The sequence below is a fragment of the Protopterus annectens genome, chromosome 8.part1, assembly GCF_019279795.1.
Source record: "Protopterus annectens isolate FY-2018-M chromosome 8.part1, PAN1.0, whole genome shotgun sequence".
NCBI lineage: Eukaryota > Metazoa > Chordata > Ceratodontiformes > Protopteridae > Protopterus > Protopterus annectens.
Window position 1 is genome coordinate 486111806 of NC_056742.1, and position 18852 is coordinate 486130657.

Here is an 18852-nt window from a genome sequence, read left to right on the forward strand (position 1 = left end):
GCCGAGGTGCCAGCCCGACACCCAACCTTTAACGAAGTCACACCCATTCATGCACGCACCTACCTGCATGTCTTTAAACGTCACTCAACCATGGAGAGGACATGCAGACCACACAGAAGGCGCTCCAGCCAAGAACCTCTTGCTGTGCTGCGACAACGCTAACTGCTGCAACACCGCAGCCTATTAACCCTTTTTAATCTCAACCTGGAAAAAGTACAGTTTTGTACCTACCATAAATGTAGATGTTCGAAGATCCACATTGCTGCAGTCCTTACTTAAGGGTAGTCCGCTGTCCTCGGTCGGCCCGAATACCAAAGTATTAGGCTGACGTCGGTCATGGGCGCCTAGATCTGACATCAGAGCGTCAGGGTATAAAGGCGCATGACCGACGTCATATCCTCAGTCTTTTCTTGCCCCAGATGTCAGAAGGCCAAACCAGAAAGGCCACAGCCAAAAACAGAATACCTCCCAAAAACATGCCCAACAACAACCATCACCTAAAGCATAGCACCAAGTCTAACTACAGTGGGGAAGGAGGGAGGTAAATTGGACTGCAGCAATGTGGATCTTGAACATCTACATTTATGGTAGTTACAAAACTGTACTATGTTCTTCATCTCACATTGCTGCAGTCCTTACTTATGGGTAGAATCCCAAAGCAATGGGAAAGGGAGGATGGTAAAAATCATAAAGCATTAGGGGCCGCTAAAATGCCCTGTAAAATTGCAGTGGCAAATCCAGCCCTAGACTTAGAATAAAGAGGAAGGTGGTAATGTTTAGAAAAGGTATGCACTGAACTCCAAGTAGCTGCCTCCAAAATGTCTTTTGTAGCTACCCCCCTTAGAAAGGCCGTAGAAGTAGCAGTAGCCCTAGTGGAATGAGGCCTGATTCCAGCAGGAATCTCCTTACCATGATGGGAATAACAGAAAGAAATACAAAACCCAATCCATTTAGAAATAGTTTGTTTTGAAACAGGTTTACCCTGTGAACCCAAAGCAAAAGAAACATACAATTGCTGAGACTGTCTGAACTCCTTGGTTCTGCTCAAATAATAACGCAACTGCCTGTGAATATCCAAAGTATGCAAAATTTTCTCCCCTTTATTTTGGGGGTTTGCATAAAAAGTAGGCAAATGAATAGTTTGATTTAAAGCCACACTAGAAACCACCTTAGGCATAAAGGAAGGATTAGTACACAAAGATACCCTATCCTTATGAAAAATCAGGAAAGGCTCCACTGCCATGAGGGCCTGTAATTCAGAAACCCTTCTTGCAGAGGTAATGGCCAACAAAAAAGCAGTTTTCCATGACAAATACTTTAACTCGGCAGTAGCTGCAGGCTCAAAAGGTTGTAGAGTAAGTTTTTCCAACACAAAATTGAGATCCCAAGCAGGAGTAGGAGCTCTACGTGGGGGTCTTATATTCTTTGCCCCTCTAAGAAATTGCTTAAACCAAGGATGAAAGAATAAAGGAGGGTCACAATCATAGTGAGCAGAAATGGCTGCAGCATGGACCTTTATTGAGGAGAAAGACAAACCCTTGTCCAATAACTCAGTAAGATATTGAAGAGCAACACTTAAATCAGGTTTGGAGACATCAAAGTCCTTTGCTTTGCTCCAAATAAAAAATCTCCTCCATTTATCAGCGTAAACTTTCCTGGTACTAGGCCTCCTGGCCTCCAAAATAACATTCAAAACTTGTTGTGGAAGCTGAGACCCTCCAGAGTCTAAAACAGAATATGCCAGGCTGTTAGATGTAGAGACTGAATCTTGACATTGAGGAAGTGACTGTCCTCTTGTGACAAAAGGTGCGGAATCAAAGGCAGAGGCCATGGAGGTTCTCGTACTAAGCTCCTCAGCAGTGGGTACCAGTGTTGTCGAGGCCAATCCGGTGCTATCAAAATCATGGTTGGCTTGTCTTGTCTGGCCTTCAAGAGTACCTTGGGAAGAAGAGGCAGAGGTGGAAAGGCATATACATGCAGATTGTTCCAACTGAATGATAGAGCGCCCACCTTCCAAGCTGTGTGATGAAACATTTTGTGCAAAACTTTGGCAACTGGTAATTTAGTGGAGAAGCGAACAGATCTATGTCTGGAGTTCCCCATAACACTGTCAACTGTTGAAATACATGAGGATCCAATTTCCACTCGTGAGGATCCACTATTTGTCTGCTCAATACATCTGCTAAGGAGTTCTGTGCTCCTGGTAGAAACCTTGCCTGAATATTGAGGTGTAGATTGAGAGCAGTTTCCCACAGAATCATCGCTTGCCTGCAAAGAGGGTAAGAATGGGTTCCCCTGCTTGTTGATGTACCACATGACAGTAGTGTTGTCTGTTTGAATCAACACCTGCCCTGGGTGAAGTAAATCTTTGAAAGCCATCAATGCAAACTGGACTGCTAACATTTCCTTCAAGTTGATATGCAAATGTTGGAGTTTGACAGGCCACGTGTTTTGCACCCATTTTCCATTGAGGTGTGCTCCCCAAGCCTTGTCCGAGGCATCTGTCGTTAGAATCTGACTCGCCTCTGGCGGGTCACAGAGAGTCCCTTGTTTAGGTGACATTCCTGAGCCCACCACAAAAACTCCTTCCGAATGCAAGGTATTATCTGAATGACAGTGTCTAGATCTTGGCAGTGCTGTGTCCATACATTTTGAGATACCATTGAAGCTTCCTCATATGCAATTTGGCATTGGGAAGCACCAGAATACAAGATGCCATGAACCCCAAGGCTTGAAGGACTGTCCTTGCAGTCAGCCTGGACCGTAGAGACATTTGATGGAAATAAAGAGAAAGGCTTCTTTGTTTGTCCGGGGTCAAAAGGGCCATCTGGGATGCTGTATTCAGTCTCACACCCAGAAAGCACATGTCCTGAGAGGGTACTAGACTGGACTTTGTTTCGATCACAGAATACCCTAGGCATCTTAACACTGCCATCACATACTGTAGATGATGAAGAAGTTCGTCCTTTTCTTGTGCAATAATCAGGCAATCGTCCAAATAAGGATAAATCTGTATTCCTCTTAGTCTGAAAAATGCTATCACTGGAGCCAGAACCTTTGTGAACACTCTGGGCAGTAGATAAGCCAAAGGGCAATGCAGAGAACTGATAATGTAAATTTCCAGCCCGAAAAGCAGGTACCTCCTGCAACTGGGCCTGATAGGAACATGAAGGTAAGCCTCTTTGAGATCCAGAGTAACCATCCAGTGATCTTTTCCCAACAGAGGTAAAAGTTGTTGTAAAGTCAGCATCTTGAACTTTGGAATGTCCAGGTAAGTGTTGAGGATAGATAAATCCAAAATTGGTCTCCACGTGTTCCCTTTCTTTGGAACTAGAAACAGGCGGGAATAAAATCCTAGGCCCACTTCTGACAGAGGAACTGGCTGTATAGCTCCTATTTGAAGAAGTAAAGAAATTTGTCTGCGAGCCTCTATCCTTTGCCGAGGAGGAACGTCTGGCATGCCTTTGAAAGGAGGCATGGTATGGAAATAGAATTTGTAACCTCGGTTTATAATGTCCAATACCCATTTGTCCTGGGTGACTAAATGCCAATTTTGCTTGAAAAGAGCCAACTTTCCTCCCAAAGGAGCTGCCAGGCAAGAAGAATCTGGCAGCTGGAAATGTAGGTCATTGGGCCTGTTTACGAAAGGACTGGCCCCTGCCCTCACCAGCAGATTGAGCAGGCGAACTCCATTGTCTCGGCCTGAAAGTACTCTGAGCTCTGCCCCTACCACGCCTAGATCTACCCCTAGACTGATAATCAGAAGAAGGGTACGTCCACCCCTTAGTAGGCCAATTTCTACTAAACTTTGGAGGTTGTACCTGCAAAAAATCTTTAACAGTCTGCATAGACTTAGCCTTGTCTTCCATTTTCTTTAAGACTGACTCCACAGGAGGACCAAACAAAACTTCAGACTGTAAAGGGCATCCAGAATTCTAGACTTAACATGCTCAGACAAATTCTGATCCTTAAGCCAGGCGTGCCTACGAATAACTGAACCAGTGGCAGCCACCCTAGAAGAAGCCTGTAAAGCATCAAAACCACATTGCAAAGAGTGCTTACCCACCTGTTCAGAAACATGCACTAAATCCTGCAATTCTTTACACTCTATGCCCTCTGCCAAAGCATCCACTTTAGACCTTAGCTGAGAAAGGAGGAAATTCTGATACTTCAACATATGAAACTGGCAGTTCAAAGCTCTCATTGCTAAAGTAGAAGAGGTATACACCTTCTTACCCCATCTATCCAAAGCTCTAGCTTCCTTATCCAGAGGAACCGGATTCTTAACAACAGAGGCTCTAACACCCTTAGGCCCCTGACTAATAGTTTCTGGGTCCGCCCTAGGACTCTTATACAGATATTTATGAGCCTCAGGCACCCTGTAATACCTGTCCGGTTTAACTGGGGCAGGAGGCACAGAATCTGGATTAAGGGAAGCTTCCGAAAAAACATCTGAAACAACATCCAAAACCGGAGGTAGAGTTAAGGGTCTATGCTGTGGTAAAAACAAGAACTCCCTAAGTCTCTTCCGTGAATCAGAGTAATCCTGTCCTTCCCACTGAAAATGCTCCCTCATGGAATGCAGAGTTTCTGAAAATGAAAAATCCTCTGGAGGAGAAGCAGAAGGAGTGGAATCCTCTGCATCAGAATCAGAATAAGGAGGGAAATCTTGAATGTCTTCAGCAGAAGATTCTGAATCATCTGAGGCCTGCTCCAAACTTTCCAACTCTGGCTCCATCCTGGGCCTTTTATCAGGAGGGGGCATAGAACCTCTAATTAAAGTAATCAAATCTTCTGCCATTTTAAGCATGTGCTTTTTAGGCACAGACCCTGAAGAACCAGAACTGACACCAGAGGAAGGCAAGACAGATCTGCCCTTAGAAGGAGCCTTAGAAACAGTAGCAGAAGGCCAAACCACCTTAGGCATAGAAGGGAGAAAAGTAACCTGAGAGGCCCCTTCAGCCTGACCTGCCTCCTGAGAGGCCACATCCTGTAAAATCAAAGTTTCCCCCTGGGACTCAACAGAAACTTCAGCCGGATCCACCTGTTCAGCTGTAGCTTCTAAAGGTCCGGTGTCCGAAACGGACGAATCATCCTGTCTAGGCTTTAAAGATTTGTCTTTGCGCTTCTTAGTAGAAGCAGGCGTCGGAACATCCGACGGCATATTATAATTACACCTCTTGCCAAAGACAAACCTAGCGCAATCTAACCTCCGTTTTATAGTGCGCTTATTAAACCTAGCACAAAACCGACACCCGACTACGTCGTGTTCCGGTCCCAAACAAGGAATACAAAGCGAGTGGTAATCCCTAAGCGGGATCTGTTTCCCACAAGAAATACAATTATTCACTTTTTCTGACATCCGGTAAGTAACTGAGGCAAGAAAAAACAAAAATATTCTAACGGGTACTTAGCCCAACTTGGTATCGGTCTGAAACTCCAAAACGAAAAATTTCAGACGCCAACGGCACTTGCAACGCTGCTTCTGCATCGGACCATGCGGCAAAAAAGACTGAGGATATGACGTCGGTCATGCGCCTTTATACCCTGATGCTCTGATGTCAGATCTAGGCGCCCATGACCGACGTCAGCCTAATACTTTGGTATTCGGGCCGACCGAGGACAGCGGACTACCCTTAAGTAAGGACTGCAGCAATGTGAGATGAAGAACATCTGGATGGGGAGTAGAAAATACACTCCTAAGATTCCACGTGCGTCCCTGCTGGACAGGGGCATCGGGTGCTGACTTGTCAGAACATGGGCTAAATTCTTGGCTAGGCTTGTAAGGGCCTCGGGACCAATAGCCTAGTAACTTCCTATGATCCTAGGATTCTATTTACATCTAATTTTATTTGTATACCATTTTATGTGTGTATTTACCTTACTTGCCTTACGTAGCTCTAGCCAGCCAAGTCAGAGCTCATGATTCTCTGCCTGCAGCCGCGGCAAAGACTTGAGATGTAGATTATTTTTTTAAAGCAACAGTACAAAATTACCTGTGAGATATCCTGAAAAGCATATGAAACTAAGGCAACAACACAATAGGACTATTTCACCACTCTGCAGCCCTTATGCAGTTCCACTGCAGGAATGTTATCAATATAGTGGGCCAACTCCCATCAGTTTTAAAATTTTCCCCAGCTATGGATCATCTAGGGAAGCTGTCCCTTCTACCACATCAAAACTCTCAGACATTATGTTTTAGTTCTGATTGGGAATTAAATGCTTATCTTTTAAACAGCCTACGTGGGCTTTCTGAAACACAGAGTCAAAACTGAAAGACTCCAAGACTGGACTGGTTGCAGCGTTTGGCCAAGGAGAGGATGAACCATACAATGGCAAAGGAAATACTTAAAAAAGAGTGGGTGGGCACTGACTAGAGTAGAAGACTGGAGGACTTTAAAGGAGGAGACACTGTAGGATTAAAAATAGAAGACATGAATGGAGACTCAAACTGTATGAGGTCAGTTCCCATATACAAATGGGCAGAGAGGGAAGCGCTACTCTTTGCATCTGGAAATTTTCTGAGTAACAAACCTTTACCGGACAGTTTAGTGAGAGGGGGAGGTGGGAGTCAATAACCATCAAAGCATCGTTAGAGGGGTTTACAACACAGAATCTGATCTTAGGCATCAGTTTTGTGGCAGAAGGGGTTAATCCGATATGCAGAATATAAAGTACATGGAGCTGGAATGTGCAATTGACTCTACCAAGACAGGAATTAAAGGGAAAGGCAGTGTGTGTGTGTGTGTGTGTGTCAGCATCCTCATCAGCAATCAGGGGTAGAGATGGGGCTAGAAAACAGGAAAATGCCTTCCAAGTGCTAGCCCATCAGCCCAATGAAGGAAAAGAATAGATGGCTACAGTGCAGCCTCCACATAGCTAGCTAGCAGGCACATGAAAATGAAAAACAAAAAAGGCAGAAGAAAATCTGACATCAAGTAAACAGACATCAGTGGTTCAGAAAACTGAACTGGTGACTTAGCTGGTGACACAGTAACACTTGCACTAGGTACCGACAATGCTGTCAAAAGAGTGAAATGAATAAAAAAAAAATCTTTTCAGGGAGGCGAGCCCTCTAAAGGGAGGCTCTACAAAAATCACTGTATGAAGCTAGGCCGGGAGTCCTCTTTTTTTTCTACATTAGTTTTTGTCTTTCTACAGAACACTATCCATTTTTCTCCATGCATACCTGTTTTTCCTAATGGTGTCAGGAATTCTTGAACAGCAAGTCAGATTTGGAAGCGACGTTGCTTCTTGATGTTCTGCAATCTCTGTGATGCAAGAACATTTTCTTTTGCCTTGCTAAAGTGTTATGTAGTGGCATTATTGAATGACCTAAAGATGTAAAACAAACCTTTTGCTGTAATAACCTTGTGTCAACCAAATCAGACAAAAGCCGTTTTCCTGAGGGGGGGGGGGGTGGAGGGAGATGTAGTACACCACAAGGGAATTTAACACTTGGAGTTCAAACTGTAATGAAAACAGCTTAAGGCCTGGAAAACTCCAAGAACTGAAAATGCTAGTTTTAGTATTTAAGAAGCAATTCAATTATAGTCTTAACAGATAAGCAAGAAATCAAATGACCCAAAAAGCAAGAAAAAAAAGCAGCAGCAGCATCGGATCCTTTTAGCTCGACAGTGTACTACGGGGAAAAAGGGGCAAAGGTGACAGTACGGAAACATTTGGCATATGCTGAGTGGTCCTAATGTCTGTGGCATCATAATCCCCTAGGTTATTCTGGCTAGAGTTCGATATTGCATATTAAATAAAGACAAAGTAAAAGAAACATCAAGCAATACAAGACATATGAATAAGGGGTCAGAAAGACCATAACTAATACACTTCAAGAGCAGCAACTCCCAGAATTCTTGCAGTACTTGATGGAAGATGAAAATGTAAACAAGAAGACCAGTTAAATCCTAAAGGAAGGAATGAATGAAAACAAGTTAGAAAACGATGAAGTCAAGACTGATGGAACAATTCTTGGTTATTACCCCAAAGATAATTCTTTTCAATATTTAGGCTCAATCATTTTGGGACCTTAAGGAAGAGTGCAAACAGTAGGATTGAAATTTTATCTGCAAGTAGATAACAGGATCCACAATTCAGTAATCTGAAGACCACCCCCCCCCCTACCATAAATGTATATGTTCGAGTGTAGACACTGCTGCAGTCATTACAGTTGGGTTATCCTGCCGTCAGGCGGTTCCCCAGTCGCCCTGAGTTCCAAAGTCTTGGTCCGGCATCGGTTGCTGTCGCTTCTTCCCTGACGTCAGTGTGCCAAGGGGATACAAGATGCAGCCAACGCCATTTTCTTCAGTTTTTCTTGCCCCAGATGTCAGGTGCCCCCAAATAGGTAGGCCTTTCAAACTGCTAGTGAAATATGTAATAGAAAAGCAAACAACCATTTTTAATTACCAGCAAATACTCCCTTTAGGAAATAAGGGTAGAAGACCTAGGTACATACCAGAAAGTAAGAGGGGAAGGAGGGAGGGTAACCTGGACTGCAGCAGTGTCTACACTCGAACATCTACATTTATGGTAGGTACAAAACTGTACTATGTTCATCGTGTGACACTGCTGCAGTCATTACACTTGGGTGGAATCCCAAAGCTCAGGTAGGGAGGATGGATATATAAGGCATTAGGGGTGGCTATAAGGCCCTGCAGCACAGCAGTGGCAAAGCCAGCTCTAGATCTGGAATATAAAGGCAAATGGTAATGTTCGGTGAAGGTATGTACAGAACTCCATGTTGCTGCTTCTAAAATATCCTTGGTAGGCACTCCTCTGAGGTAGGCAGTTGAAGTGGCTGTTGCCCTGGTGGAGTGAGATCTAATGCTGCTAGGTACAGGTTTCCCATGGTGTGTATAGCAAAAACGTATACAGTGAGCTATCCACTTTGAAATAGTCTGCTTTGAAATGGCTTTTCCCTGTGCTCCTGCAGCGTATGCTACCAATAATTGCTCAGATTTTCTGAAAGCTTTGGTTTTGTCCAAGTAGAAGCGTAACTGTCGGTGAATGTCCAAGGAATGTAGTAGTCTCTCCCCTTTGTTCTGTGGTTTTGGATAAAAAGTTGGCAAGTGAATAGCTTGGTTTAGAGCCACACCTGATACCACCTTTGGCATAAACGTAGGGTTAGTTCTTAAGGACACCCTGTCCTGGTGGAAGATGAGGAAAGGTTCCACTGCCAATAGTGCCTGTAATTCTGAAACTTCTTGCTGATGTTATTGCCAGTAGCAGAGCAGTCTTCCAAGAGATGTATTTTAATTCTGCTGTGTTAGCTGGCTCAAAAGGAGGTAATGTTAATTTTTCCAAAACAAATTGAGGTCCCAAGTTGGTGTAGGTGCTCTACGGGGCGGTCTCATGTTTTTAGCCCCTCTGAGGTACTGTTTGAGCAAAGGATTTGAAAAAAATTGGTGGATCCGTGTTGCAATGAGCACAAATGGCTGAGGCATGAATCTTGATGGATGAGAAGGAGAGGCCCTTGTCCAGCATCTCAGTTAAGTATTGAAGTATCTGAGGAATGTTTGGGACAAGAGGGTCAAGGCTGTGCGCTTGGTTCCAGGCACAGAATCTCTTCCATTTATCCGAGTAGGCTTTCCTGGTGCTAGGCCTTCTGGCCTCCACAATGATATCCATAACAGCTTTGGAGAGTGGCAATGCTTGCTTGGTTAAGGAATTTTCCATGCAGCTAGATTTAAGGTCTTTAGCTGGCTGTGATGCATCTGACTGTTGTGTTGTGTGGGATTTGAGGCAAAATCCAGGGTGGTTCTTGTGCTAAGTTCTTTAAGATTGGGTACCAGTGCTGGCGTGGCCAGTCTGGTGCATTCAGGATCATCTTTGGCTCTTCCTGCCTGGCTTTTATGAGTACCTTTGGAAGGAGAGGTAAAGGAGGGAAAGCATATACTTGTAGTTTTTTCCAGCTGAATGAGAGGGCATCCACTTTCCATGCTTGTGGATGGTAGCTCCTTGTGCAGAACTTCTGTAGTTGGCAGTTCATTGGGGATGCAAACAGATCTATGTCTGGTTTCCCCAATTTTTGTGCTATCATTCTGAATATTTGTGGACTCAATTGCCATTCATGAGGATCCATGATGGTTCTGCTTAGGTCGTCTGCCAGTGTGTTTTTCTCTCCTGGCAGGAATTGTGCCTGTAGATGAACTTGGCAGTTTAAAGCTGTGTTCCACAAGGTCATGGATTGTCTGCAAAGGGGGTAGGAGTGTGTGCCCCCTTGCTTGTTTATGTACCACATAACTGTGGTGTTGTCTGTCTTTAGTAGTAGTTGTCCTGGATGTAGCAGGTCCTTGAAAGATATAATTGCATTTTGTACAGCTAGCATCTCTTTTTGATTGATGTGGAGATGTCTTTGTTCTGCGGTCCACTCGCCGTGAATACATTTTCCTGCCATGTGTGCTCCCCAGGCGTAATCCGATGCATCTGTTGTCAGTGTCTGCCTGGCTGTGGGTTGAGTAAAAGGCTGTCCCTTGTTGAGGTGACAAGCTTGAGCCCACCATTGAAACTCCTGTTGAAGGCAAGAAATTAGAGTATAACTGTTTCCAAATTTTGACAGTGTTGAGACCATACACTCTTTAGGTACCACTGTAGTTTCCTCATATGCAGTCTGGCATATGGAATTAGTAGTATGCAAGATGCCATGTAGCCCAAGGCCTGCAGAATTTTTCTTGCAGGCAGTTGGGTCTTTGTTGCCATTAAATGAAAATATTGAGTCAGTTGTCCTTGCTTGTCTGGCGTGAGATAAGCCATCTGGGCCATTGTGTTTAAGCTGGCACCCAGGAATATTATCTGTTGTGAGGGCACTAGTTTTGATTTCTTTTCGTTTACTGTGTACCCCAGGCAACTTAACTTTTTTACGTACGCCAGATGCTTTAGAAGAATGTCCTTGCTCTCTGCTTGGATTAGGCAGTCATCCAGGTATGGGTAAATTTGAATTCCTTTTTGCCTGCAAAATGCAATTACTGGTGCCAGGCACTTTGTGAAGACCCTGGGCGCAGTAGATAAGCCAAAGGGCAGTAAAGAGAATTGATAGTGCATTGAACCTGCTAGAAATCTGAGGTATCTTCTGCAGTTTTGTCTGATAGGGACATGCAGGTATGCCTCTTTGAGGTCCAAAGTCACGAGCCAAGCTTTCTTGCCCAGCATGGGAAGAAGCTGCTGTAGTGTCAACATTTTGAATTTCAGAATATCCAGGCAAGTGCTCAGAGAAGAAAGGTCCAGAATGGGTCTCCAGGCTTTGTCCTTTCTGGGAACCAGGAAAGAGTCTTGAATAAAATCCTTGTCCTTGCTCTTGTGGTGGTACCTTTTTGAATAGCTCTCATGTCCATGTGTGCTGTAATTTGTTTTTGAGCCTCTGCCCATTGATTTGGTGGCAGATTTGGCATTCCTTTTAACCTTGGAAGAGTGTGGAAGTGGAACCTGTAACCTTGAGATATGATGTTGAGAACCCATTTGTCTTTGGTGATGCAATGCCAATTGTGATAGAAAAGAGCCAGTTTTCCTCCTAAGGGGGCTGCCAAGAGAGAGCTGTTTGGCAGCTGTAGTGGGAAGTCATTGAGACTGTTTTTTATAAGGTTGAGGCCTGTCTTCCCCTTCTTTCTGGCCTGGTGTACCCCATTGTAGAGGTCTGTAAGGGCCTTGTGTCTGACCTCTACCTCTTGGACATCTATATCTGCCCCTTTGAGGTCTGTCTGTGACTGGAAAGGACCAATTTTTTGTTGGCCAATTTCTGCTAAAACGAGGAGGTTGAACCTGTAAGAAATCGTTTACCATTTGCATAGATTTTGCCTTATCCTCCATCTTTTTTAATACCTCCTCTGCCTTAACTCCAAACAACACATCCCGCTGCAAAGGTGCATCCAGTAATTTGGCTTTAACATGATCTGGTAGCGTATGTTCTTTTAACCAAGCATGCCTTCTAATGACAGAGCCTGTAACTGCTGCTCTACAGGAGGCCTCTAAGGAATCAAAACTACATTGCAAAGTATGTTTTCCCACTTTTTCAGCTGCATGCAATAAATCCTGCATTTCTTTCAAATTAGGAGGATCTGAATCTGGAAGCATCTTTTGTTTCAGCTGAGACATTAAAAATTGCTGATATTTTAGCATGTGAAACTGGCAATTCAAGGCTCTCATGGCTAAAGTTGCAGATGTATAAACTTTCTTGCCCCATCTGTCTAATGCTCTGGAATCTCTGTCAGAGGGGAATGGGTTTTTAGCTGATGAGGCCTTAATCCCTCTGGGTCCCTGAGAAATAGTTTCAGGGTCAGCAACAGGGCTTTTGTATAGAAATTTGTGAGAGTCAGGGACTCTGTAATATCTATCTGGCTTAACTGGGGCTGGTGGTAAGGAGTCAGGGTTTAAGCTGGACTCAGTGTGTACATCATCCACAATATCTAACACTGGCGGAATAGCAAGGGGTCTGTGTTGATGTAATAAGAGGAAGTCTCTGAGCCTTTTCTTGGATTCTGAGTAATCCTGGCCTTCCCAGTGGAAATGCTCCCTCATGGTATGTAAGGTCTCCCCAAAGGAGTAGTCCTCAGGCGGAGAGGCTGATGGGATTGATTCCTCAGCATGAGAATCCTCATAAGGGGGTAAGGAATACCCTAGGTCTGAGGATGAATCAGAGGAAATGGACACCTGGTCTGAAGATTAATAGTCTGCATCTTGTCTGGGCCTTTTATCTGGAGGGGGTTGGGACCCTCTGATCAGGGTGATTAGGTCTTCGGCCATTTTTAGCATTTGTTTCTTAGGCATGGAAGCCTGACCTGGAGATTGCTGTGTCTGTTTCTTTGCTTTTAAGGAAGGTTTAGACATAACAGAGGGTTTAATGGTTAACTGGGTAGGTCTGAAAACACACTCTAGCTGTGGATTGTTCAGCTACTTCGGTTCCCTCTGTAGGATTAAGTTCGGTAATCTGAATAGCAAGAGCGTCCGAAGGCCCAGCCAGCTCCACGTGGGAGGCGGTCTGTGGTTCTATAGAAGCGGTCGTCAGGGGCTGCGTAGGCGCCTCGCTGAAAACCAGAGAACAGACGACTGGCCTAGAAGACGCCTCGTCATCAGTCTTGGGCCTCGGATGCCTGTCCTTATCCTTGCGCTTTTTATGAATTCTGGTCGTCGGAAGTTCCGACGGCATGGTGTAATTAAATTTTCTGCCAAAATAATGTCGGGCAAAATCAAACCGACGTTTAATAGTGCTCTTGTTAAACCTAGCACAAAACCGACAACCAGTGACATCGTGGTCTGGGTCTAGGCATGGGATACAGTAGGAGTGGAAATCCTTATGAGGTATTTGCTTCCCACAAGAAATACAATTATTAACTTTTACTGACATCGGTCTGAGGCAAGAAAAAGTTTCCCCAACAGGGTACTTAGCTTTTTAGAAGACTTTGGTTCTGGATTCGGAATGAAAATCTCAGGAGTCGGCCGACCGGCACTGGCGAACTGCTTCAGGCACCGCGTGGCAAGAAAGACTAAAGAAAATGGCATCGGCCGCATCTTATATCCCCCTGGCGCACTGACGTCAGGGAAGAAGCGACAGCAACCGACGCCAGACCAAGACTTTGGAACTCAGGCTGACTGGGGAACCGCCTGACGGCAAGATAACCCAAGTGTAATGACTGCAGCAGTGTCACACGATGAACATCTATTGCTTTCCACCTTACTGGAGGGCAAAGTGCCATAACTCTTCTACCTGCATCAAGTTATTTTGAATTAACGAAAACGAGGATCCCCAGGTGAACAGCGACAGCCCTACATCCAATTCTTTTCTACTATGGAATCCCCAATCAGCTCAGGCACTCCACTGTGAGAGTAGGGTGACACGAACAGGCAGCTTTGTTGGTCATGTGGGACTAGCCTACTTCTAAGCTCATTAGTGCTACCTCTGTGGGGAAGCATGCCTTTTGCATACTAAATTTCCCTCTGCTTACAGTGACACATACAAAGGCAGCATGGGTTATGAGGCTTGACGTCATAAAAGGGGAACACCTAGTGCACCCACAAGCTGTTAACCACACAGACAGCCACATCTGCCCCCCTCCCCCAAGACAAGTGAGCTGTCAATAGCCATTTACTCCCATCCTCCCATGCCAGCTCCCTACAGAAGCCCAAACTTCTATCTAAACTACGGTCACCTGTGCTATACTTGGGGGTCTTATCCCGCTATGCCTTGAACAAGTAACTCTTTAATGAGATGCTGAAGTGCAGCTTCAACATCAGTGGCACACAAAACACAGTTCCAGTCAAAAGCAGACTGTTCCAACTGAAAACCTTTTACTTTCCTTTTAAGGGAAACCAGGCAAACAGTTATGCCCAACGGGTTGGCCTTTATTCACTTTTATGACAAGTGCAGGTTAAGGGTCACTTACAGCATGGGGCTGTACCATGGCTCTGCAACATACTAAGTCTGCTAGTATGCAGGATGTCTAAGAGGAAAGCATTGCTTGCAAGCTAATTAGATCTGCTGTGGCTGATGACAATTTGGAAAAGGATACAGAGGAAGACATACTGGGTAAGATGAAGTAGGAGTGATCGCATCCTAAAAAAGACTTCAGTCTTCCCATAATATTAAACTCCATTTGTTAATCTTAGGATTCAGTGATTCTAAGTGTTCTTTGGTTATAGTAAAAAAGGAGGATCAAAAAACAATACAGAAAAAAAATAAATGGTAAACCCAGCAAAGCAGTACCAGTATAAAGCCAATTAGGTGGTCATTCATTATGTCTAGCTAGCCTTTGGCAATCAGAGTCACTTGGGGATCCTCGTACACTTGTAATTTATTACACAATGAAGGCACATACCCATGATTTCTAGTGCCTACTTAACTACTGCTAAAACAATGAAAACTATGCCCCCTGCTGGCACTGGTGCAGAAGGATAAAGCTTCGATTATGACCCACTTGTCAGACTATTGTAGGATCTGGTGTGGGGGGAAAGAAGCACAGCATATTTCTGGCTACTCGTTCCCTTTGTAACATCCCCACTGAAGACCAGAGAGCAAGAGGGAATGACTGGCCTTGGGGATACATGGCAATTTAGACATGTTACTTCAGCCATGAAAGTGAGTAACATTTCCTAACTGATGCCTAGCCTATGCCAGAATTGGTGCCAATTACAGGCATGTGCAAAAAAGGTTAGAGTCTTACAGTTATAAAACACCCTTGGACTTAAATAGATGTCTCTGCTCTCCTCTGCTCAGCTCTCACCTCTTGAAGGAATGAACTGGCTGTAAAGGGCAGAGAAGAGTGGGGAGCTTGATGATCATGGAGGGAAAAAGATGACGATGAAAATTTCTCCCAAATGAGGGGAGACTGGGATGAGGCAGGAGCCAGGATTCTAAAAAAATGTAGCTACATTCTCAGATGTTTATAAAGAAGACAAACATCCAGTAGAGAAATCCTGAAACCTCTAGGAAAGTTACAGCCCAAGAAATGGGGTAGGGAGGGACTCAGTCTCCTCTCACTGGTTCTCCAAGTTTGAACAGTGTTTTAGGTGTCTCTAGGAGCTAGGCAGGGAGAATGGAAGTGAACAGCTTGTCATACAGGTGACATCTAGTGGAGTTCAAGGTCAGCAAAGCTTGTGCTACTATAGTGCATTTGCACTGAGTAGCTGAGAGGAAACTAGCATGTCTATGCCTGCTTCTCCTCAGGAAATAAATGACTAGGGGGCAAGTGTGCCTCCACAGGCAGAAACAAGAGGGTCAGAGGAGCTGCAGAGATCGGAGTGGCATGATCCCAAGGAGGAGTGGATAGACCACCCACAAGGATAAGCAAGATGGCATGCCCCCTACCACCAGACTCTCGCTGGGGAATGAAAGGTTGAAGGCAGTTCCCCTAGTAAAACAGGTGGGCCTTAAGATTCTCTCATAACCTTGAAATACTCTGTTCCCATTCTCCTGGAACAAATGAGCCAATGGGTCTAATGGGTGAAAGTGGAGGGGCCATCGGGCAAAGTCCAAGGAGGGTGGAGTGGAAAGACAATGCATCACTCTGTATGAACTTCTTGGAGGCTAAGAATTATGACAACTGCAACAAGATCTCGGCAGACATCAGCATCTCAGGCTCTACAGATTCATACAGCTAAGGCATTCTTGTTGTGTTTACTTGCCAAGAGCCCTTATGGAGTGGCTAAAGGGACTTCAGGGCATCAAACGGCTATTTCTAATGTTCTAGATGATGCACGGTACAAAAATATCTTACAGTTACTCCTGCAAACGGATAATCTACTCTGGAAAAAAAAAGCTAAACTGGAAATGAGAAGGAATGAGATTCACTCACTGACTCAATCGGAGAGGTGGTTAAAGCAGGGCACAGGTGCTTGAAGTCAGGAGTGATTTTCTAATGTTGAAATTAAATTCACAAATGGTGGAAGGTTATTCCACACTCATAAGGGGTCTGTTGTGTTCTGCAGTATTTTAACACACTTGAATGTTAAGCAATTCTCTTGATTCTTTATTGTCAGGCAGTGATCTGATGTTTGGGACTTTTTTATTACTACTTCTGTTTGTTTGCAGGATGGTTTGTTTTTGGATTTGAATGTATGAGGTGATGCTATCAACTTTCTTGTCATATTTTTGATGTAACACTTTTTAGCATTCTTACATTTTCTGCAGCAGAACTGTTAGTGTGCTTTCATCTGGTGTGGCAGAACTGCATTTTGTACATGTCTGCTTACTGTTAAATACAGAAAGTAGTTCCTCCCTTATAGAAACTTGTTCTTTCTTAGGTGAACCAGTGAGTGGTAGAAATGAAGGCCAACTATATTAAAAAAATAAATAAAAAATAGTACAACAACAAATTGAAGGGAGTCTTTACATGGCAATACAGTGTAGCAAAACTCAAGAAACAGATAACAAAAAGACCCCGAGCATCAAACAGAACTAAACATGTCAGGTCAGCGGCTAAATATGAAATATTACAAGTTGGCTCCTGCAACCATTTAAATAAAATCTACTGTACATCTCCTAAAATGCGATAAAGCTAAATTATAAACTATTCATTGAAATCAATAAGCAGCACATTAAAAGGTAGTCAAATCTTTAAAAAATTCAGTTGTTGATAGCAAATGCTCTGCAAAGCATCTTAGGCATTAACAACTAAGGTCATAAAGAATGAAGAAAAAAATCAAAAATTATAAAAATTAACTGACCTTTTTCAGTAGTACAACCTTTACTTTCTTACACCACAACTTTACAGTATTGGGCATTCAGTGGAACACATTCAGCATTCTTTAAGTAACTACCAAATGAAGTGAAAACATCAGGTAACAAAGACTTGAAAAGTCGTGTGTCTTTCCCATTCATTTCCACCTTATCTTCATGCTCACCCGTAGCCTTCTCTGACTGTTACTGACACAAAACAATGACTTTATTTGAACACACACCTTTAAAGCACTGTTAGCAATGTGAAGTCACAATCATACCCTTCTTGCCATGTAGCAATGTATTTTTTAGGCAAAAGCTTTCCTGTCTCAGTTTCCACCCTGTGGCATCATAAATGTTACATTTTTAAATGTTTTCCTTGCGCCCATGCCTTTCCTAAGGCATTACCAGGATCCATTTTTCCTGTATAAGTAATATCACTGCATACCACCCACACTGCTAACTCAGTCACAGTAAACAGGGCAGTTTAACAAATGCAAAGTCACAGAAGGGACAGTCTGCCAATAGTAGTTACTGACTGAAAGCTTTATTCACTACATACTGCATTTCACACTATCCATGATTTTGCATTTACATTTTTAAACATGCCTTTGTTGGCATACTTGGCATGTTTTCATCCCAAGTACCTCCTGCTGCACACAAAAGCAAGTGATCACTGTGCTAGGTGAGATAATGTGCACCACTGAAGGAACCAGAGTTGGGTACACCAGAGAAGCACAGAGAAGCAAAAGCAAATAATTTTGCTTTTCCTCTTTTTAAGTATTAAACTTATAGTAGTTTTGATGCACTGCGACTCAGGCACATGATTTACCACCTTAAGGTACAAGAAACTTTTCAATATGATCTTTAAATAATTCATTTTGAATATCTGCAAAACAAATACTCCTTGCTAGAACTGCCAGGACATTTAAAAAATATAAAACAGGGTCTGCTAGAGAGATTAAAATGGCCAGCCATATTAATATGGCATCTAACTAGCACAAGCACACAGTTAAAATAAAGAGGAACCAAATGAGCAAGTCTCAACTCAAGAAATTAGTACAACTAGTTTAAATAAAGAAAGCAGTACATTCCAACAATGTCAGACAGTTTCATATGATTTGTACTTTAAGGAACGGGTAAAGACAAGTTAGTTGGACTAAAACACAGCTCTAGAGTTACAAGAGACGGACACCTAATACAAACTGACAACACCCGGAGAAAGTACACTTTCCTGCACACAGAGCAAAATGAAAAGCTCTGCTAAACCCAGTTCTCTAAGGACCTCTCTCACACACACACAGGGGGAGGTATGATGTTTAAGAGAAGGCAGGACTTAAATGAGCTATGTAATGTTTGACTGAAATGATTGGGTAGATCATAAATGATGTATAATGCCTGCAACTGAGAGTGTGTCAGTATGGCTTGTATTGTAAAATGCTTGCAACTAGGATTGTGTTGGTGTGGTTTGTTTTTAAATGTATGCTTACTTATATCGAAAGCGATGGTTTAATAAAGATGTTTCTTGTTTAAAAAAAAAAGGCAGGAATTGAATAACTTATGTAATGTAGCGTAGGATATATGATATACAGCAATATATGTGAAGTAAAATGTCTGTAAATGTGAATCTGTTAATACAGTGATACTTTTATATAAATATAAATTTGCCTATGTCACAAATGATAATTTAAAGG

General features: G+C 43.4%; 1 protein-coding gene across 1 annotated transcript in view; it reads left to right on the plus strand.

Moving 5' to 3' along the window:
• RBL2 (RB transcriptional corepressor like 2) overlaps window positions 1–18852 on the plus strand; it is a 910854-nt gene that overhangs the window by 161616 nt on the left and 730386 nt on the right. The window contains exon 4 of the mRNA XM_044082019.1: window positions 9479–9502. Within this exon, the coding sequence (XP_043937954.1) occupies window positions 9479–9502 (24 nt within the window). The remainder of the gene's footprint in view (window positions 1–9478; window positions 9503–18852) is intronic.